Source organism: Arvicola amphibius, chromosome 14 (genome assembly GCF_903992535.2).
Source record: "Arvicola amphibius chromosome 14, mArvAmp1.2, whole genome shotgun sequence".
Taxonomy (NCBI): Eukaryota; Metazoa; Chordata; class Mammalia; order Rodentia; family Cricetidae; genus Arvicola; species Arvicola amphibius.
Genome location: NC_052060.1, coordinates 20,918,102 through 20,942,210, shown reverse-complemented (window position 1 = coordinate 20,942,210; position 24,109 = coordinate 20,918,102). Strand labels below are relative to the sequence as shown.

General features: G+C 41.5%; 1 protein-coding gene across 1 annotated transcript in view; it reads right to left on the bottom strand.

The window, feature by feature from the left end:
- Positions 1–18,070: 18,070 nt before the first annotated feature.
- Positions 18,071–24,109, bottom strand: part of Vav3 (vav guanine nucleotide exchange factor 3) — a 315,752-nt gene continuing 309,713 nt past the window's right edge. Inside the window, exons 26-27 of the mRNA XM_038311226.1 lie at positions 18,791–18,942; positions 18,071–18,196 (exon numbers count right to left, since the gene is read on the bottom strand). Of these exons, the coding sequence (XP_038167154.1) occupies positions 18,155–18,196; positions 18,791–18,942 (194 nt within the window). The 3' untranslated portion in view covers positions 18,071–18,154. The remainder of the gene's footprint in view (positions 18,197–18,790; positions 18,943–24,109) is intronic.

The following is a 24,109-nucleotide window of genomic DNA, read 5'->3' as shown; positions in this document are numbered from 1 at the left end:
CTCCTTTATTATCTCACTAGGAGACCAAGGCCACTGCTTTCTTTATATCTTCCAGATCTCATGCAAGTTTCTTATGTTTTCAGAAAAGAATTCTGGGAAACATGTTGCTTAAAGTAGCCAAAGCAATGCAGAATCATACAGCTTAAGTCATTGTGTTATGTGGGAATCTCTAGAGAAACAAGAACTGATATAAGGTATAAATATATCTCATAAAAAAGGATTTATTAGATTGATTTACACTGTAAGGCTTGAATAGTCCAACTGCCTGCATGCTGGATAGACATAGAACTTGCAGCTGCTCAGATCACAGAACTGAATGCTTCTGCAGCCCTTATCTGGTGATGAAGGCCTGGGTCATTCTAAGAGAAGGTGGTATTCTGTCTGCTGTTCGTCAGGATCCTGGCAGCAGCAACAAGCACACTGGCTCAGCGAGACACCAAGGAGGGCAAGCGGTACTTCTGTGTCCCAGGAGCTCTTGATATCTGAGCATCCTTTTGGAAAGAGACATCGACTCTGAGGGGAGGTCTTACACCCTGTGTCTGTTTATCTCTTAGACGATGAGTCCAGACCCTGCCATGTTGACAGCCAAGTATGACCACCACAGTCGTTCGAGGTCAGCTCACCCTCGATCGCTAGGCTTCTCTTTAACATCTTGCTGTCGTTGTTGTTTTACACATGTGTTTGTTTTCTTGCATTTTACTTAGGTTTTAGTTTATGCATTTTCTTAAAATATAATCATTTCCCCTTCAGTCCATCCCAAATCCCCTCTTCCAATTTCTTCTGTGTCCTCTTCACTCTCAAACTGATAGCCTCTTTTCCCAATAATTATTATTTTATACACACACACATACACATACAAATATAAACTGCTGAGCCAGGTATATATATATATATATATATATATATATATATATATATACAAAAATACATAGACATATATATGGTTTTTCAGGCTGACCACTTTGTAGTGGACAACCAATCAATCAGTAGTCTTATCCTGGGGTTAGGCTAAATCTTTCACAGCAATCATCATTTTCCTGTAGCTCTGGGTCCAGGGGCGTGGCCCCATAAGATCATCCCCCTTCTATCTATTAATATTACAATTGTTCAGATCTTGTGCATACAACTATTTCTATGAAAGACTGCTTCACAGCTGACTTCCTGATATTCTGGCTTTTTAGTGTGTTTAAAACCTAACTATAATAGCAAAATCAGGTTTACATAGAACATGATAAAATAGTTGAAAATATATAAACTCTTCCCCTCAAAGATACAAAAAGAAATCTTATATATCCCTTCTTCCAAATTTTATTTGCACATTTCATTTCCACCTGAATTACATGCCTGTTTTCTTATTCTGTCACTTAAGTACTGGCACGTACAATGCACTCACTAGTGTGTTACAGTGACAAAATACTTGACCGAAGCTAATTAACAGAAACAAGACTGGTTTTAGCCCCAAGTTTCAGGAATTTCAACCTGTCACTAAGATCTGGCAAAATGAAGTTGCTAGGTTCATGGTGGTTGGGACCTGTGGCAGACATGATGCACACAGCAGGCCTAGATATCAGAAAATGAACACAACTAAGTAGGACTCAGGTTCTTAAATTCAACCCCATCCCTACTTACTTACTGTCTGCTGCTAGCAAGTCCCACCTTCCAAAGGCTTGGTGGACTCCCCACCACCCACAGAGCCAAAGTCAGGCAGAAAAAGCCAGGAAGCCAGTCAGTCACTCAAACAAGAACCTGTAGAGGAAACTGTAGTTTCAAACTTTCTACTTGTAGGCCCCTTAGGATCCTAGCCATCTCAGGATGCAAGCATCTTTTATCCCTAAAGTATTAAATAATGCCCTGAATGCTGAATGTCTTTTCTGAGACTTGGTGTGTGACAATTCTGTATTCTGGCAATTATGTTTTAAATAAACACTGATTGGCCAGTAGCCAAGCAGGAAGTATAGGTGGGACAACCAGACAGGAAGTAATGGTGGGGCAATGAGAACAGGAGAATTCTGGGATGAAGGAAGCCCATTCTTCTGCAGTCCTGTCCAGACACAGAAGAAGCAAGATGTAACTATGCCACTGAAAAAGGCACTGAGCCATGTGGCTAAAACAGATAAGAATTATGGCCTAATGTAAGTTATAAGAGTTAATAAGTAGTCTGAGCTAATGGGCCAATCAGTTTATGATTAATGTAGACCTCTGTGTGATTTCTTTGGGACTCAACGACTGCGGGAACCTGGCAGGACAGAAATCTCAGTCAACAGAGACTCAAAGGAAACTTTTGGCTATGAACTCTTGTATTCTTTTCAAAGGTACACACTTTTAGTGCACAATGAATGGTACATGCCAAATCTACCCCATTCCAAAGGGACAAATAGGAGGATAGCAAGGGAAAGCAAGACTGAAGCCCAATACAACACTCTTTTTATAAAAAAAAAAAAAAATCTCTTACAATACATCCCATCGGTCCTGCATCTTCCTGTGTAGGATCTGGAGCATGTAGTGCTATGATGTGAACTGAAATGGGCTTAGTCAGCCCCACTTCCATGGCCCTACCACCTGCAATACAAAAGGACTCTGCTCTCTCTTACTCTGGCTGTACTCAGCATCTGCAGCTTTTCTTGATAAAGAACCCAAATTTCTTATATGCCCAGTATCCTGAGGACTCCTCTACAACTTAAGGTTTAATCTTCAAAACTTTACACATAGTTTGCTCAGGAGATCCATGCAAAGAACTTAATTCTCATGAGCATTGCCTGGACTCACAGGCTTCTTTCTGGAATATGGTACAAGTCATTCTTACATTCTTATATTGAATGTCTGAAAATTCAGCACCCAGTTGACAGTGTCAAGGTATGCCCCCAATTTAAGTAGTAGCCAAGGGTCCATGAGTAAAAGTCCCTGCCATGAAGCCTGACAACCTGGCGTTGATCTTTAGGACCCACACGGTGAAATGGAAACACTGACTCTATCCACTTGCCTCACGCTTGCTATGAAAACACTTTCTTAACTGGATCTATTGGAGATAGAAATTTCTCTTTTTAAAGCAGTGCTTCTCAATCCATCGGTCACAACCCCTTTGACAAACCTCTATTGCCAAAAACTATTTACATTATGATTCATAACAGCAGCAAAATTAAAGTAATGAAGTACAACAAACTAATTTGATGGCTAGGGTACTATATGATGTGAGACCCTGTATTAAAAGGTTGCAGCATTAAGAAGGCTGAGAACCACTATTTCAAAGGAAAGACTTTCAAATGAGGTTGTATTTTTATACTCAGGAGTTTTTGATGAGCAGAGTTTTCCTTCAAGGAATTTGCTTCCATTGTCCGCTACAACTTCTACCATTTTCCCCCAACAGAACCAATGCTCTCTAACAATGGCAGCCGTCTTGTCCACATATTTAAGTACACTACTTCCCTGGTCACAAGCCATTCTTCTAAAGTCCTGTTCTAGTTCTGTCCACATTTTTCACAGTAGCCCTGTATCAAGCAGGGCACTGGGGACTTTCCTGTTGCTATGATAAAATATTATATGAAAATTAACTTAGAAAAGAACTGAAGAGCTTATTTTGTCTTAAGATTTCAAAGGGACAGAGCCCATCACACCAGGAAGCCATGGGAATTTTGAGTCAGGGGAAGCATGGCAACAGGAGAATGAAGCTGGGTAATTACATTTTCATCCACACATAGGAAATAGAGAAAACAGTACGTGGGGAGATGTTCTCCAACTTCTAAGGCCACCCCTGGTGGTGCATTTCAAGGTGCTACCTCCTAAACTTTCCATAACATTCTCAAAGAGCACCATCCACTGGGACCAAGTGCTCACACCTGAGTCTATGTAGGGGATGTGTTTGATCCAAAGTACCATGAGCATGATGCAATGTCCTTGACAAAAGTTTGGGTGCTATGCTTTCTTAAATTTTTTTTCCAGAAAATGAGTAGTTCATTACTCTTTTTATTTTTTAAATTTCATGTGTATAGGTGTTTGCCTGCATGTATATCTGTGCGTCATTATGTACCTAGTATCTGTGGAGGACAGAAGGAGGTATTGAATACCCTGGACTTACAGCTTTATATAGTTGTGAGCCACCATATAGGTGCTAGGAATTGGAAGATCAGCCACTACTCTGAACCACTGAGCCATCTCTCTAAGTCATCCATCACTTTTGAATTCAGAATTCAGTCTCATTCAAATTTTCAGTATGAGATGAAAACATAGCCATATTATTTTCTATAATGTAATATGATTTCCTAGAGGCCATCTACAAGGTCTTACCTTGTATATGTAGAAATTGTGTGAATATTGTTCTTACTGTCCATATTTCTATTAGAACTCTTATCTTTCACATTCCCAAGAACTTTCCATTAAACAGAGCATGTAGCATCCTAAAGCTCTTCTAGTGTGTGTCTTCCAAAATTATCCCAAACTCCTACCACCAATCATTTCTAAAGGCCCAACAATTACACAGGCTTTTCACAGTAATATTTACTCCACCTCCTTGATACCAACTTTCTGTTATTTGCTTGACAGAAACCACTTTATACTCATGGTTTTGGAGATATTTCAGTGTATTGTATTAGGAAGGACATGCAATTGAGAACACATGGTAGGGACTCATCCCATTGTGGCATACAGGAAGCTGAGAACACAAACTGAAGCCAGAGGAGTCCTGTCACCTCCCATGCTCATGTCTAACAGTCTACTTTTATCTACAGGCTCCATTCCCACTGGAAAAGCAATACATATTGGTTGATGAGCCAGAGTATATACTACCCATTGGAATGCACTTCCCCAGATCTCTGCAGCATTGCCAGACAGATGAACCATTGATGTGGGAGGGTCTTCTGTTTTGTGTTGATTTCATTGGTTAATTAATAACGAAACTGCTTGGCCTGATAGGTCAGAACATAGGTAGGCGGGGAAGGCAGAACAGAATGCTGGGAAGAAGAAGGCAGTGAGGCAGTCTCCATGCCTCTCCTCTCTGAGACAGTCGCCATGATTCTTCGAACCAAGACAGACGTAGGTTAGGATCTTTTCCGGTAAGCCACCACCTTGTGGTGCTACACAGATTATTAGACATGGGTTAATCGAGATATGAGAGTTAGCCAATAAGAGGCTAGAACTAATGGGCCAAGCAGTGTTTAAAAGAATACAGATTGTGTGTTATTATTTTGGGTGTAAAGCTAGCCGGTGGCTGGGGTGGTGGGACAAAGCCCCGCTGCTCCTTCAACAAACCATATATGAGTTTCTAGGTTCTCCAGGCCATCTGCTCTCGCTTATGGTAATACAAGTAAATTATATCCATGCAGACCATTGTTATACCCAATTTGTTAGAAAATTAATTGTTTGGTTAGAAATAATGCCCTACGGACCAGGGGTAAGACATTTCGTAAGTCTATTAGATGGTGGCCTTGGCAGCAGTACCGTGAGCCTAAAAGACAAAACCAGATCTAGAGGAATTTGCATTCCAAAAAGAATAAGCTCTGCCTCCCATGATGGAAAGGATCCAATGTAATCAGAGAGCAGGCCGATTATCTTTGGGAATGGTGCCACGTTCAGCACTCAAGGAAGGCCCCGGCAATTCCTAGGTTGGGCAAAGTCAGTGCCTATGGTTAGATCAGCCTTGAAGAATAGAAGAATTTCACGTGGCAGAGCCCATGCACAATAATCTAAATAATAATCCGGCTTTGATCAGAAAACTAGAGCCACTCAGATTGTTTTTTTATGAGAAATTTATCATAAAATTAGAACTTCACATAATTGTGGAAATTTCTATAGACGGTTTAGAAAAAGGTAATGTTGAAGGAAAGTTAATGAAGTTGTCGGCGGGTTCTCCTGCAACACTGGCTTTCAGGGATCTATATGGGGTTACTAAAACCACCAAAGAAAACCTTAATAAAGTTGTTGTAGGCAGTGAACTCTATGCTTTTTCACCTTTGTGGCTCCATAACTAAATATCTGGTTCTGAACCCATGAGGCAATGAGTCAGGTCAATTAGCCATACAAAAGAGCTAAACAAACAAACAAAAAAGGGAAGGGAAGTGGCAAGCTAGAATCATCTTGATACTTTTTATTTATTTAATTCTCCACTCCTCCCACTTCTTTTCCCTGACTTCCTCTCTCCCGGAGATCCACTCTTCCTCCATTTTCCTTCAGAAAAAAAGCAGGACTTTAACCAAATACGTATAACAAGTTACAATAGGACTAGGCACATATCCTCATATCAAATAGAAGGAAAAGGGTCCCAAAGGCAGGCAAAATAATCAGAGACAACCCCTACCACTCCCATTATTAGGAGTCCCACAAGGACACCAAGCTACATAACCATAACATCTATGGAGAGGACCTCGCTCAGACTCATACAGTCTGATTCTGGTACTTTTAATCCTGTCTATTTCCCATATCTTGGCTGGGGGAGCTTTTGTAACTATGACATTACTTCATTTTTTTTTCAAAACCTATTTTAGCATCTCTGCTTAGGAGCCATAAAGCTGATGCAATTCTGGGAAATGTAATTCTGTCTACCAAATTGATGTGGTTCAATGCAGCACCACCCCAGAGAAAGAAGTTTCCTCCATTCCAAAAAATCAGAATATTGTACCAGTGACATTCTAGAAACTCTATCCAAAGAGTCCCCAAACAGCTTTAATGAAGCTTAAAAACCAGTGAAACAGTAGAGGATATTTTTTTGAAACACTAGCTTTATACTTACAGTATACTAATGCTGTGGAGAACAGCAAGGTGGGCCTTAAAGGAAATATGACAAATGAGAAGTGATTTAAACAGGGTGAGAAAAAGAGTTCTTTTTTAAAAAAATTTTTTATTATTAAAAATTTCTGTCTCCTCCCCACCTCCCATTTCCCTCCCCCTCCCCATTCCCCTCCCCATCTCTCTCCAGTCCAAAGAGCAGTCAGGGTTTCCTCCCCTGTGGGAAGTCTAAGGTCCTCTCCCCTCCATCCAGGTCCAGGAAGGTGAGCATCCAAACAGACTAGGTTCCCTCAAAGCCAGTACATGCAGTAGGATCAAAACCCAGTGCCATTGTCCTTGGCTTCTCAGCAGCCCTCATTGTCCACCACATTCAGAGAGTCCGGTTTGATCCCATGCTTTTTCAGTCCCAGTCGAGCTGGCCTTGGTGAGCTCCCATTAGATCAGCCCCACCGTCTCTGTGGGTGGGTGCACCCCTAGCAGTCCTGACTTCCTTGCTCATGTTCTCCCTCCTTCAGCTCCTCATTTGGGCCTTGGGAGCTCAGTCCAGCACTCCAATGTGGGTCTCTGTCTCTATCTCCATCCATCGCCAAATGAAGGTTCTATGGTGATATGCAAGATATTCATTATTATGGCTATAGGAAAGGGCCTTCCTAAGGAATGCCATCAACACGGGAAACCGGAAAACAAAGAGTGCCAAAAGGTTTTAGGAAAAGCAAGAGCAGGTGATTCACCACATCTGTTCTGTCAGGCGTTGACTACACTTTCTAAAACTTACAATTTGATCTGGAACCCACTCCAAATATTTTCATTTCTATTTTCACCTCCAAAACTCACCGTCAACCTGGAAATTGCCGGATTCAGTGGTTACTCACACCTCCCAGGTGTCTTACCATGACCAAATGAGCACCCCCAGTTTCTTGAGACACTGTCTCCACTTGTCTTTAAAAATACCATTATCTGTCTCTAATGGAACATGTTCTATGAGAGTGAGAGCTTCGGATTAATACTATCTTTCCAGAATGTCATGGCAAGAGGGGGCTGTGAAGCAGACTGTGCGCACCTGTGCTAGCTGGCTTTATTCTCTTTCCTCCTCGGTCTATTCAGGTTCCGGGCTTATAGAATGATAACACCGAGATTCAGGTCAGGGCTACCCCGTTTTTAATTCTCTCCGAAAATGCCTTCCCTCACAGACACATCCAGAGGTGCACTTTAGTAATCTCATAGGTGTTTCTCAATTCAGTGAAGTTCACAGGCAAGATTGAATATCCCTCAAGCCCGGCAAATAGCAGTGAGTAAGATGAGAAAAAGAAGAAGAAGAACAAGCTATTTTGGAAGCTGGGTGAAGCATTTTCTCGAAGGAAAGAGATCATCAGCAATTTAAATGCTGCTGGGAGCTGACCTTTGGATGTGGCTGTGTGGAAGCTTTGGAAGAAGGTTTCTACAGAATACTGAAATCAAAAGCCAGAGGGGAGCAAACCTGAGCGCAAACAAAAGGGCAGAAATCAATGGTAGCAACTTAAGCAAGCTGTTTGGGGAGTTTGATTTAGAATGCTAAAAGCAAGCCATGGAGAGGACAAATGGGCTTACTCTTTTAATTTCTTTTAAAGAAAGCCATTTGTGTCCTATGGAAGAGTCTGAGACCGAAATGAAGTTGGAATTGCAAAACAGAGAAGAGACAGTTTGCCACGGTGTTCTAGGGCTCAAGGGACTAGGTTCCATGAGTAAGAGAAGTGGTGGGCTTTGAGAGCACAAACATGGTTCCCATGGCAACAGCTGAGGATGCTGGAGCAGATATAAGTAGATGAGTAGGTGTGATGGGGAAAGTTGGTAGACAGTCTACCCTAATTATGTCCATTGCTGGAATATCTCTAGCCTATTCTAAGTACCCAAGGGCCTACTCGTCCTCCTATAATCATTTGCTACGAAAATTTCATCCAGTCCCATGGCTTCAAACATGCAACACTCAGATGTTTCTTCTACCCCAGTCTCTCTCCTTAAACTTTTCCCAAGCTTTCTAGCCAACATTTTAACTTAATGTTGAACAGACAAGCTTAGCATGTGCATAAGTGATCAACTGATTCATCATACCCACCCTCAATCAGCCGCTCACAATTAACCATGTCTATCATGATACAAAGAGAGCATCATAAGCTGGTATTACATATAAAATATACATTTTTTGTCTCATGCTTTTGAAGTCACTGTTTGAATAAATGTTAGTACTAGACCCTCAGAGAACAAGGTGAAATAATAAAAAAGAAAAGAAAAGAACTCCCAATATTTCATAAACTTATATTTAAATCACAGGCAAGATTATTTTATAGTATAATATAATATAAAGCCTATGCAATAGTGGTTACCTGGTCTCCCTGGTTACGCTCTTGTCTCCCATTAGTGACACTTCCACCTAGAATCCATGATGATACTTTGAATAAACAAATGACATCATGTTTCCTTCTCCACTGCTGTAACATTACTATTCTGCATCAAGATGTCCTAGTGGGCATTACCTGTCAACTCGATACAACCTGGAATCACCTAAAAGAGTCCCGAGTACTTGTACTTTAAGGCTGTTGGCATATCTCTGAGAACTAGCTTGGTTGTTAATTGATACAGGAAGGCCCAGTTCATTGTGGGTGGCACCATTTCTAGGCACTGGCCTAGGTGAGACCTAGTTGATCTGGAGTGAGATAGAAGAGATGGTGAGGATAAGAAGGAAGCAGTTCAACCCTTGTCCCCTTCAGAGTTATCCACCCAGTTTCATCTGCACTTCAATTCTGTGTCCCATCTACAAACACGGTTCCATGTGAATGTACTGGGGTCGAATTCTTTATCGCGTGTCCTGATGCTCAGTGATAGCATGCGAGAAGAGTTGACCCGAGAATTACTGAAGCTGGTGCTTTTGTTCTGGGAACATAGAAACAGCCTCAGAGAGAGTAAGAATTCTACTCCTAGCCTTTTGGCCTGTTAGCAGAAGAGGTGAGACTAGACCTGGCTTGTTGTATTCCTCATCCCGGTACACTTCCATCTCCCCCTTAGCTCTACTGCAGAACCGCAGCAGTAAGATATATGTGCATCCTAGAAACTATGAAACCAATTGTATTAAAATAGCTGGCCATGTGACCATAAAAATTTATAAACAGAAAACAACAACAACAAAATACTATCTACATGAAATATGGGAAAAGGTTCGATTTCTTCTCTTGCATAGTTTGAATTATATTTGGGGCTCTGCTGAGAAGTCTCAAGAAGGAACACTAGATTTTCTTCCAACACTAGATTTTCTGTCCAAGAGTTTTGAACTGATATTAAATAGTCAAATGCATAATTCCAAAATTATTAGTTGAGGGCCTATCTGGCACCTTCCTCTTCTGTCTGCCCCTCCTCAATATCCACTCAATGTCCTATTTCAGGTAGGACCTTCAGAAGAAGAACAGCAAAACCTAAACCAGGTAATGAATAGATTAGGTAAGAAGAATAAAGGGAAACGGCTTTTCAACACGAATTTATATTCATTGCTTCAGATAATACTAATGCAAACTTGCTCCTTCAAACCACTAAGCAACAATATCTAATCATTAAGCGTAATAAATGCTGAGGGCATTTCCCACCTTTCTGTAGAACCACAGCACACTTTTCTTCCCTTCGACATATTATGCAGGCCTAATTTGCACAGAATTTAGGAGTGCTTCATTAATTCATTTAAATGGGGTGTTTGCTCCTAATGAGCTCACTCACACAAATACCTTGGGAGCTTTCCCCTGCTGGTAAGAGGATGTGTGATCCTGACAGAGGGGATAAAACCAGGTAATTCTCTGGGGGATAATGCTGGCCGGAGAAGCTGGCAAATGCAATGCATAGGTGGAGGGGTAGTGTCTCCAGGAGAGCTGGTTTTACCGACCAGCTCTCAGCCTTTGTTACAGTGGGGCTGAGCCAGATGGACAGGTGTTCCACGCAGTCTGATAGTAAGTTCAACATCCCTTAGGTTCACTTCAGCTTCCCAAGCTCTTCGGCCCTTACAATATCTGTTAAATATCTGATATCTGTTAAAATATCTGCACTAAAAAAAGAAATTTTCTAATAATCTGAAAAAAGGGAAGAGAATGAATATAAATTTAACTGTGCCCCACCTTCCAAATTTGTACGTCCGAGCTAACTCCTGGGTTCTCAGAATGCGACCTACTTTCTCACAATTCGTTGTAATGGAGTAGCATGGACTCGAATTCTATGTGACTTCATGCCTGTATGAGAAGTGGGCGTTTGAAAACACATGCACCCATGCATGCACGCACACGCGGTGCAAATTAGACCCGTGCTGCAACAAGCCAAGAAACTCTAGAACTGAGTGGCTAGGTGCAGGCTCTGCTCATGCGCATGCGCCTTCCTAAGTCCGAGAATGTCACTGCTCTGCTGACACCTGAGCCTCAGACGGTAGCCCCTAGAATTTAGAGTTCCCATAGCTACTGTGGTGGCCCTAGGAATACAGGAATTGGGGGGAAGAGTAGCAGTACTGATGTCACAGGTCTAGCTCCACTTCCACTGTGAATTTTCTGCAATGTAAATGAGTTCCCCTCATTCACAACCCCCTTAAGCCCCTTCAGTATGGCACCTACCATTCCTTCTATCCTGTCTTTCTCACCTTCTCCAGCCGCTCTGGGCCCCTGAGGGTCTCCAAACACTAAGCACTCAGATATTCATATTTTTTTTTTTATCAATTAAGTTAGGTTTTTAAATTAAAAAAAAAGCATTCATGGAATTCTGGAATTTATAGGGACATCTTTGGTCACCTATGCTAAATAACACTCTCGTGTATGTGTGTGTGTGTGTGTGTGTGTGTGTGTGTGCGCGCGCGCGCGCACTCCCTTCAATAATAATACATAGAGGCATCTCACATTATGTATTTTCTGGTTTATTCCTGTTTACTCCTGTTTGTAATCTATAAGTATATAGCGCCACAAATAAAGGAATTGCATCAGGTTTGTGGCAGTGTTCTGGTGCCTAGAACGTACTGTAAAGACATTCTTCTGAATGAATAAGGGGAGGAAAATGTGATTTTCCAGACAATTGGAGGATTTATAGGTTTAAATTTTCAATGGTCCCTTCTTGGGCATGCCCAGTAAATATTTCTATTTTCCTTCCCATAAATATGATACAGAGCCCACGTCTTACGTGCGGGATAACTTTCCTTCTTCCTACATCCTGTACCTCAGGAAGGGAATTTCCTAAGTAAGAAAAAAAACCAAAAGATGTGAGTCCTCCTGGAGAGATATCCCCACCAGGATTCATCCTGTACCTCTGTAGAAACTGGTATTGGGTGGATGTGTTATTCAGTAAATAAAGATATAAGGAGACCTCAAGGTTGCTATTTACTTACTAAGACCTAAAATACAAACTTCTTCTTCTTCTTTTTTATTTTTCAAAATAACCATATCTTTCAAGACATTGCTGCTCACCTGTCTGCTGCAGGCAGCCACCAGGAAGGCCTCTAAGGATCCCTAGGTCTCTGTGTTTGTGTAATTTGGTCCCTGAAAATTTAATAAGCCAATGCGGCAGTGATGGGATGTCATTTCTTTGCATGTTTTGAGAACAGGAGCTGCGATCTGGCATGCTCTCACACTTTCCCTTTTGGATGCTTATTTTGGGAGAAGTAAACTGCCGGGTCATGAGGTGGCCTTTTGAAGTCTAGACAGGGGAACTTGGGGACACATGTCCCCTTGCTGAGCTAGGAAGTAACTGTCGCTCTGGCTGATACCTTGATTGAAGCCTCATGGGAAATCTTTAGCTTAAAAGAACCAGTTAACCTCCTCCCTGGCTCCTGCCCCATAGACATGCTACTAGTGAATGCTGTCCTCAGCTGTGAACTTTGGGGTAATTTGTTACACAGCAGTAGACAACTGATACACCCTGCTCTAGTAGAGCGTTTGATTTGCCCTCTACTTGTACATATTTTTAATGCATTTCGGATGTGAGGTTAACTCAAGACGTTTCTTCTAAAGACTAAAAACACATTCAAAGAGAACTTTGGTTTCTTTATCTAAGTCAACATCATAAATTTGTGACACTTGGTTTTGTGTGTATATTTAAAATAGTAGCCAAACTGCATTTTTTTAAAAAACAAAACAAAACTCTTTCATTTACTGCCTGTTTGCCAGATGATTCTCTAAACACTTTACACACATTACCTTATCCAGTCCTCTGCAGCCAGGTGCTGTTGTCATGCTATTATACCATGGGAGGCGCAGAAGGATGAGCGGTGTGAGCAACTTCTGCAACCTTAGACAGCTGGTTAAGTAGAAGACATAGCTAGGCTGGGTCTAACCTTAAAATCCATAGCCACTCATTTGCTATATCTTAAAAGAAGAGACGGGTCGTATGAGAGAATGAGACAGTCCAAAGCCTTAATAAAAAGTCCCGGTGCCAGAAGAGTCGCTGAACCAGAAATAGACATCCAAGGATTCCAACATGAGTAGACTGATCTCTTAGGAACTCTCAGGAATATTCTGTGAGAAAAATAAGATAACACACAACAGATGTCTTGTGTCCGTAAACTCTTTCCCTCTCTAAGAAGCAGTCACGTGGCTCACTAGAAAACTCCACAAGCAGTCTTTGATCAAATCCAGGGTTTTGTTAGGGTCTACTGATAGTCAAATTCATCAACACATTCTGGCAACAAGAAGGGCAAGCATCATCACCCTGAGTCTGGCGTGGAGGCAAATGCCTTTAATTCCAGCTTTCAGGAGGCAGACAGGGGGAATCTCTGTGAGTTCAAGACCAGCCTGGTCTAGAGGGCTACTTTTGGGACAGCCAGGGCTACATGGACAAGCTGTTTCAAAAAACAAAACAAATTACTCTGATAGAGTTTTATATGACCTAGGCTCGCTGGTACAGTTGCACAAGAGCCGGGATTCTGGCAGCTTCCCACAGGGTGAGAGTCAGAAGAAAAGCCAGAACTGTAGAATCAAGTAGAAAATCAGGAATCTCTTGGATCACGTCAGAGGACATTTACGTGACTTGGAGCCAGGAAGTGCAGGTCTGACCCTTTACTTGGACGGTGCCTTTTATTGTCATGTCATGGACAAACCAGATCCCAGCTTGGACACTGGTATATATTGGAATTCCTCTTGGTCGGGACTCATAAGATAGGATATGAGGTGACTTTGTGTGCATTCTAACTTGGCACTGAAAGTTCCTGCCATCTGGCCGTGTGCCTGCAAAATTAATTGCAGACACACTGCTTAGAAATTCTGGAAGTTTCTAAGTCAGAATCTAGAGCACTTCAAAAGGACTTCATTTATCTGTCACAGTATCCCCCTCCCAAATCTGGTCTAATCCATGGCACCTAATGAGAGAGAGGACTGTTTCTGACCTCCGTTCTGGCATTTGTTCATTACTTAGAACTGCCTTCCAGAGTCTGCCAGACCAGACAGGTGCATCACGTCTTCATCAGAGTCCAAGCAGTCCCATAAAGCTAGCTCGGGTGCAAACTAAGGTGACATGTGGAAAGAGTCTAAATGAGCTTGAATTGAGTGAATGTTCTGTTGTCGTCGTTAAAATCCTGTGGAGCTGTTAAATGCTACTTTTGAGCTTGTTTATAGATTTGCATATTAATCTCCCTGAATATACATCTTTCAGTCTGCCTATCATTTGAATGCTGAAAATTATGCTGTGCGTAAGAAACAAAGCCTACAACTCTCCATTGTATTCAGAATAAAGACAGCGCGCTCATAATTTGGCATCTGAGTACATGTTTTATAGTTCTTGAAGCGAGGGTGAGACCAAGATGTTTTTTCTTAAATATATATACATTCCTACTACAGTTTCTCTCCCCTTCTCTCCTCCCAGTCCCTTCCTCCACCTCCCCTCTCCCCTAGATCTATTCCTCCTCTGTTTCCCTTCAAAACGGGGGGGGGGGGTGGGATTGCCAGGGATATCAACCCACCACAGCATTGTATCAAGTCGCAGTAAGACTAGGCACATCCATTCATATTAAGGCTGGACAAGGCAAGTCAGGAGGAGGAAAATAGTCCCCAAAGCAGGCAAAAGAGTAGAGGCAGCCCCTACTAACACTGTTAGGCGTCCTACCTAGGACAGATCCATACAGGCTCCCTGATTGTTGTTGGATCATTCTCTGTGAGACCCATGAACACTGGTTAGTTGATACTGTGAGCCATTTTCTTGTGGTGCCCTTGACCCCTCTGGCTTATATAATCCTTCCTCCCTCTCTTCCACAGGATTTCCTGAGCTCTTCCTAATGTTTGGCTGTGGGTCTCCCCATCTGCTCCTATTGGTTACTGTTTGAAGTTTTTCTGATGGCAATTATACTAGAAACCAAGATTTTATATTTTTTTACTATTTACTATGCATTGGGGTCTATACAAATAGCATTTTTCATATACCATCTCTTCTTCAGCTCATTATAATTATTATTTATCATAAACGAAGAAACAAACATCTGTTCTGGAGAGTCAGTGGCAGAGCTAGGGTTTGAACCTAGGTCTAGTTTGTATTAAACCTCTGTCTTCCGGACACCAATTCATTTGATTCCTGTTCCAGAGGGATTCATGTAGACCCTACAAACTTCCCACTTCAATCTAATAAATGAGCCTCAATTGTGTTTAACGAATGAAAAAGTTAATATAGCAACTACCTAATTGTTTACTTGATAATGACAGTGATAATGATGATGACCAAACTTGTCTCTGCATAAGATGGAGTTTCAGGGACTAGAAGGAGCAGAATGATGTGGAATTCTGTACATATTTTCAACTATCTAGATCACTGTTTATACCAAATAGCTTGCTCTTGGAACTGCAAGCTTCAAAACACTCCTAAGTTTTCTCTTTTCTTATAAAGTATGGCAGGATGGTGCCGTGGTTACACTGACCACAGTCAGGTGACCCATGTCTTGTCACATGCTTCCTAGTCATGTGACCTCTGGAATGTTGTAACCCACTAATATGCCTCAGTTTCCTCACCTGGGAACACAGATGATGTGAGCTAATGAGGTAGTTTTCACCGCAAATAAGGGCTTTAGAACACCATGTAGCACCTCACTAGCACATGGGATAGATGGGTCCGGCAGATACTGAGTTTACTGTACGGTTTTCTGTCCATAGATGTGATAGCAATCCTGAGTTGACCACACCCGAGTCAGGGTAATTCTCCTTTGATAATGATGAGACCATGGTAAGTGCTATAGGATCATTCAGAGGAACGAATCTTCAACCCTCAAAAAATTGTAGATTATTTGCATAGACTGTAGAAGAACTTGGCACTACACATATGCTCACATACACACATACACACACATGCACACACATATGTGCACACGTGCACACATATACAAAAAAATGAAAAGAGAAAAATCCTCTTAATGCAAGTAGTAACGATTTTATTGACATATTTACAAAATATTACAAAGTAACATACCATTCCAACCCACCATATTACACAAGGGCTACAGACAGGCAAGACAAAGTCCGTGGAAAACATTTATGTCTGTCTTTGGTATTAGAAATCTACACCGATGGTAGCATTTAAAATCCCCAATACAAAGTACTAAACGTAGACAAAGTTGCCATTGGTAATGTCATGAAAAGAGGCTCTCCTGTCCTCTGCTATGAAACTCTGGGGCCAATGAAATGCAACAGGAAGACCACATACCACTTGCGAGGCAGGGAATCTATTGACTGAAATAAACAATACATGCTACAATACTGTACACAGGAGTGTTTCAATCTGTGGGGAGCTATCATCTCCATAGCAACACTTGCTGACAGTAACAGACCAAACATCCCCGAGACACAGGTAAGACTTTCTGGGTAAGAATCCAGTCCAAGAGTAGACCTTGCCAGCACAAGTTGACTGTACATACAGTTTATGAAATACATTTTCATGATCATTTACACATATACAAAAGCTTAGTCGTTCTAAAACACAATCACAGTTTACATAACTCTGAGGTAAAGGTCTTGAGTCCATTTAAATGAGAAGTCCTAGCCTCCAGGGGCCTCTTGGAGGGAGATGTGCCCATGGAACAAGTTCTGGTACTCATGTAAGCTGGGAGAGGACAGGCTGTCACAGCCCTCTTATGTCAGAGGTGACCAAAATCATCTGGTACAAGAAGCTTCTAGATCACAGATAAGATAAAAATACCTCTATTTTTCCTCCAAGCAGGAACACTTTCTGAGTCTTATCAGAACACAGCTACTTCTATGAAAGGGATAGTTCACCATGGAAGGCTGTCTCAACTAGGGACTCCATACATCTCAGGAGGAAGATGCTTAGACTCCTTACAGGACACGGTGAAGGCTTGGTGAAAGAAATACACTGCAAAATGGATCTTACTACTGATTAAGACATAGCTAGAATAGCTTCAGAAGGGGAAACAAAGGTACCAGGAGAACCCTGGTACCTTTTCTTCTGTCTCAAAAGCAATGTATTTCCTTCCCAAGTCCTCAATAAAGCTCTTTTGTGCTACTATTAAAAAGAGAATGGAAATCAGAAAATATGCCCTGGATATTTGGGGGGGGGGGCAGGAAGAATAGGTTTGTGCTAATAGTATTGCTGCTATACAATGATGCCCTAATGGTGGCAGCCTTTGATCTGTCTCTGTAAACACCCCTCCCTCACTGGGCTTCCCAGCAACTAAGCAGGATCTGCCCAGCCAAGATCCCTTTGTCAAGTGTGACATCTCCAAAACACCCTACAAGATCATGAAAGTTGTGAGGCTCCAACACAAAGACACTTCCTTTCATGTGCTTTTCTTTTTCTTCTTTATAAAGAAGTGTGGAAATACAATCAGGACATCAAATAAATAATTAAACCCCTCTCTGTAATTTATCACTTACGATGTAAACTTGAGCATGGGCTGCTTTTATTTGATCGTGAGTAACATCTGGGGATAAAAGTGTTTGCCAGGCAATGAGTCACCTGTTGAACAATTTAAGACAAGAAATGCTGGATCTTTCCCAGATGGCAGAACTCTGCTTTTTCTTCATGCCGGGGAAAAAGCAAAATTAAACTTCTGCTTCTTTGTATCATCAAACACTATAAGACCAAAGTACATATGCATGAAATGTCTCCTAATGGGCTGGCATCCACGGTGCCTGACCCAGTAAAGTAAGAGAACCCTGATCTGATGTGTTTGCAGGGCTCCTTAGGGGAAGGAAAGCTTTTGGTTTTTGCCCCGGTACCGGACAATGACAGACTGGCAGGCTGTGTCTTGCTCTGCTCTAGGCAAGCCATTAATCTGTCAGGACCAGCATCTTTAGAAATCCCAGCATTAAGACTTAGAAGAAAAAAAAAAAAGAAGAAGGGAAGTGTTGAACAAGCCAGAAATGCTGCTGTCTAAACACTCCAGTGAACTCATAATGCAGCGCAGGCTTCTGTTTATCCCTGCTGTGAGATTTTGGTGCAGGGTGCAGCGCTGACTGGGCTTTTACTCATCCTCCTCCACGTACGTGGATGGAAACCAGCCCACCTGTGAAGAAAAACGGCCAACATGTCAACACCGCCTTCAAATGACTCTACAGATGATATGTCTCATTTTCCTAATACTCTAATTAAGCTGGGGTTTTATGCCCACTGTAGATGAGGAAGATTGGCTTAACAGCTAGAATAGGAATCACAAGAAACAGTGATAGCAGCTAAAGAATAAAATAAGCTTAAACAGGATTCTAATCCACTATCACACAAACAAATACACAAATTAGGGCAATATGGCTCTCAACACCACGAGTCCCACCTCTGGTGTAGGACAATAGGAATTACAGAGGTCCTCTACCCCATCCTTACCAAGTGGGACCACAAGCTTTTAGAAATGCTTGAGGTTCTATATGAAGACATGTGATGGCACTTGGCTTCTGACAAAACCTGAAATGTTCCTCAACTCTTCCCATTTGTCAATCAACTCTCGGCCCATAGATTATTGACCCAACCCATTTTAAGCGGCAATGCATGCCCTAGCCTTCGGTAGCTAAGCTCCGGAGAAGGGAAGTCCTACCCCATGAGAGCTGCCAATGGCTGTTTGGCCTTTGCACTCAGGAAGAACCAACGCATTCATAAGACGACTCACCCTGCCATTTACTTCTCCTCTCCACCAGCCATTGGCACTCATCTTTGTGTAAATCTTCACCACGTCCCCTTTCAATAAGGAGAGTTCCCGCATGTCTCTTGCACAGAAGTCATAGCGAGCGATGGCAATGCCCAGGACTTTGGGACTTAGCACTGGAAAGAAACGACACAGAGTCTGAGTCAGTGTGCGGTTGGTCGCAGCCAGCCACCAGAACCCAATCAGACCATGGTTGTTGGTGCTATCGAATGCAGAGCCGTGACCTCGTTACAGGTCAGTGATGATGACAGCGGAGTTTGAAAGCAGCACAGTTGCTGTTTCAATCCAACCAGATGCAATCAAGTTCATTCCAGACAGTTAAATAACCATCGTTCTGCTTTGGACACTTTTAATAAAAGCTTTTGTAAAAGCAAAGTCAACCTAGCTAATAGCTTAAATGACTGTGCGAATAAAAATTTGAGATAACTTTAGCATAAACTTGCAACTGACAGCACTGTATTCTGTTTCCCATTAGAAGCTCTGGGTGAAGCTTTTTGCAGCTTTCACCTGGTGACTTCTTTGGCTAAGCACAGAGCAACTGAATTCTGGGCTCTGATGAAGGTCTGTCAAATCAGCATCATCACTTCTAAGTAAGTGGTATCCCTGCAAGCCAAACTTTTTATATTTAAACCATCTAGGGACAAACCCAATTATTGTTTCATACACAATTTCTGCATATGTGAAGACGTGCAACAGTTCACATTGAAAGAACTCAAAATCTTCTTCTTTGCACAGAAGCACTGACTTGCAGTCAATGTTTGCTGCAATATCTAATCAAAATCCAGGCAGAAAGGGATCACTGCCTGTGTTCAGCTTCCTTTATATATATTTTTAATATCCCTGGTGGCAGGAGAGGAGTCAGCCCTGTCTGAAAGGGAAACTCCATTCAGGTGGTGTGTCTTTGTTGGTGTCTGGCGCTTCATAACAGGCTTTGTGCTAACTTTCCCCACCTGTTGCTCTGCAAGGGTCATCAAGTGTTTGCAGTTATATGTGCAGCGATTCCGAGAATCGCTCGCCGGAGATTGGTGGGACTTTATAAATCTTAAATGGTAAAGGAACTCAAGTGTAAGGAAAAAAGCAACACATGGAAACGCCATCCATCTGTATTATAACGGTTCCCAGGGCTCGGGTAGCTCGTAATGACCCATGCTCCCCTGGAACAGTCCATCCACTTGGCAATGGGGACCTCAGGCCCATCATTCATGGCTTTATAACGACAGCCTTTTTTTTAACTCTCCAGGTGTCCATCATAAGATAAACGAAAGGAAATACTGTAGATTTCAGAACTGTAAAGGGAGTAAAAATAGGTCATTTTTATTTTACCATTCAGGACACAAACCACTTTAATGGCTTCCTTACTGAAAATGGTCCCATTGCCAAGGCACTGCTCTTCAAGTCGGTGCACATAAAAACACCCCTGTGATGGAGAAACCCAATTGTAGACTTAACGCTGTGACCTTGCACAGGCCTCTCAACCCCTCTAGGCCACATTTTTCTCATCCACAAAATGAAAGGTTTGTACTAGCTGACTTCTAAGGTCTATTTCAGAATTCTATGTTCTATTGGGACTTACAGGTTAATTTTTAAAAAAACCCACAAGAAAACGTACTTTTTTCTAGCCTCAGTGCCATATAAATAGTCATTTAACTCTCCAGGTAACGACAGAAATTCAGATCAAAACCCCTGGACACCAGGCGAAGAGCTATAGAAATGGTGGACAAGGGTCATCGTTTTAAGAAATGCATGCTGAATCTTATTCTTCTATTTGGAGGAGAAGTTGAGATTTAGGGCCCTTTTTATTTTCTTCATGGAAATGCAAAAAAAAAAAACACTGATTTTTTTCCATATGACTTCTAGCCCTCAGAAAAGATGAATGATTTTTCAGAGTCCTTCATCTCCTCTTAAATTTCCATCCCCTGGCCCATTTCCAACCTCTCTGCACTGACACATGATGAAATATAAAATGTCATATTAAAACTGATGGCTAACACACACACACACACACACACACACACAGAATGTCATGGCAAACAATGACTCTATGGCAGGGAAGAGTGAGGTACACGGTGGTAATGGAACTCTAGGAATTGTGTTTGAGGAGATGGATTTACACGGGAAGCCATACACAGAAGCCAAAACATTGTATGTGCACACAGAAGCGAGCTGTAGAGACATATAAAAGCAGAAAGCAGTACCTGACCAGAAAGGAGTGGAAGAAGGGGGAACAAAGCTGTAGTCTGGAGGAGTTACAAAAGAAAAGCCACAGAACAGAGGAGGGGCTTAGAGAGGGAAAGAAAAAGAAGCAAAAGAGCATTTAAGAGTTGGCACAAAAATCTCTCAATACAATGACTTTGTTGTTTCTAATCACAAGCAAATTGTCACATCCAAGTTGGAATATCAAGCTGTGTTTCTTACCCACTGTTCTCCTGTCACTATTTCTAAATGAGAAACATGTCAGACTTTTACATTTTGATTGACATTAGTCCTGCAATTCAGAGCTGTCTATCATTTTATAGGCAAACAGCAAACCCACTCCATGTTGCTACCCAATCCCCATCCATCCACAGATGGCTGGATTCCCACTTGCTACAATAACAGGAAGGGAAGTTTATTGATATAAATATGTTCCCAATCAAAGACAATATGAGCAAGTAAGAGCTTACAATACAGAGCTTCTAGGGTTGTATCAGTGACACATAAAGAAACCACGTAAAATCAAAAACATTTGTTAAGTTAACTTCAGACAATTTGTTAAGAATCTCCCTTACCCCGCAATAAAGCATGCATATCACAGCTAATTTTCAATAGAGAAAACTACAATTAGAAATGAAAGCCATTCTGAATCTTATCCTGAAAAATCAAGTTGTAGAGGAGTATAACAAAGATACTGGCAATTGTGCACTCATTTCTTTTTGATCGCTGTATGGCATCAATAAGAGTTTATTATATTTATTATCAAGTGGTCATGAAGTATTAGTTACCATTGCTCAATGAGTTAAGTATATCAATGATTTAAGTCATTACAGTACTGAGAGGAAGACATTGATGCTCTCTTTCTTTTGCATCTGAGAAAATCTGGAGTCACATACAGCTTTGTGGTCCTAATTCTTAACTGCAACTATACAGTTCTTTTCTGATCACATACCTCAAACATTTAACCTGCTGATTCCATGGTGCCATGACAATAAACGAGAAAGACCTGGGTTATAAACTTTACCCCAGCATTTATTTATTCTCCCTTTCATCCATCTAGTAGACGGTTGAATTCAACCATGCTCAACCAGCAGGAAGAGTTCATTTCCCCCACTCCCTTACCTATTGGTAAAACTCTATGGAGAGGTCCTGACCAAAGCTATTAAAGCAAAAAAAAAAAAAAAAAAAATCATGAAGCAGCGACTTGGATCTTTCCTCTTAGCCCTTTATTCTATCTTGCTTTCTGGCATGTGACAGTTACCATATTGGTCCATAAGAAGGGAAAATATTACCTTGAGGAAGACAGAGAATGAGCTCAAAGGAACCTGAATGACTAAGATTTCATGGAACACAGATAGCCTGTCCTTTTGGCTAGCTCTGGGCTATTCCTATGTCTTTATAGAGTAGAGAAATAAACTGACTTTCCTGATTAAGTTTTTGATTTTCTGTTACCTGTACCTAGGCCTAACCTAAAACACTATCATCAAAGATGTGATAAAAATGGCCTGAGTAGACTGGGATGAGATAGTCTGTCTTTCCATCTACCTCTTTTTCGGGAGTTGCCTAATGCTCAAGTCAGTACCCTTACCTCCTAACAGCAGCAGGAACCTGAAAGAATATTATCAGTCTCCAGACAAGCAAACTAGTGGAGGGAATCGTAAGGAATTCAGTTGTTCTTGAAATCATTGACTGTAAAGACCTCATACACTCAGGGACCTATGTCTGACTTTCTTTTGTCATGAACGGCCTCGCATTTTTTCTATTCCACCTGCTTGTTCAGTTAAAAAAAATAAAAATACACTAAAGTACACTGCTACATGTCATCATGGCTAATTTTATAATATGGGAACTTCATCTACTACTATATAAATAGAAATGACAATTCTGTCTGTCTCTGTCTCTGGTATGCTATGATGTATGGGCATGCATGCACACAGAAGACAGAGTTTTGTCCTGGTCTATCACTCTCCACCTGTTATAACTCCCCTGAGACAGGGTCTCTTACCGAGCCTGGGACTAAGGTACAGTCAACTAGCAAAGACCATCAGTCCTTCTGTCTCTGTTCCCGACGGAATCAGGTTTGCAAGGGATCCTCATGTCCTTGTGCAAGTCTCTTACCCACTGAGCTATCTCCCCAGCCCCATGTGTTCATTGTCTTGAGGTTATGATGTACCTACACTCACTCTGTCAGAGCAAAAAGAAGATGACATTGCTAATAAAGTAGTCAGTCCATAACTGCATCACGAATGACAAAACACGTGATATCGAGAACCCTCGATTCCTATCTCTTGTCTGTGAGAACTTAAACTGAAAACCATGTTCTATACACTGCACTGACAGGTAAAGGGACTTTTTGCCCCCTTGGACTGTTTTCTAGTTGATTCCTTCTCTGGCCCAATTCTATTCATTAAAAAAAACCCTGCATTTCTCAAAAAAAAATATCTAATCTAATAATATAAGCTAAGGGTTAAAGAGTAAAAAATTACAAGAGATAACTTATCTCAAAAGGGGAAGAAATGAGAAATCAATGACGATACAATTAAGTGCCACTTAAATAACTTCCAAGTTAGGTAGATGAACAGATAACCGGCCTGCAATCAGAAAATCCAACATGTCTGAATGTGGGCAATGCTGTCGCAAGGAAAGTGAGTCTATGTCAACAGCACCGCAGCGGGCTGCCCTGTTCTCTTATCTGATCTTAAGCACCTTAAAGGTATTTGCATTGCAATCAAGCAGCTAGAACTCAAAGCTTCTTAAATTCGATCTAAAATAGTATAATAGTGGGATGCTGAAGAGAAGGCACAATGGCTGGGAGCACGGGCTGCTCTGGCAGAGAACACAAGAATAGCTCCTGCCAGTCACATTGACTAACTCCCAACCACTTCTAGTTCCAGCTTCCAGGGAACTGGCATTGTCTTCTGGCCCCCATCGGACCCCACATCTCCATGTAAATGCCAACAGATAAACATTCGCACATACATACAATTAAAAATAAAATAAATGAAATAAAATGACATGTTCCAGCTACATAGTCGTTATTTTAGATAAGTAGCTTCAGCCCTTCTGATGGATTTGTCACACTCATTTACT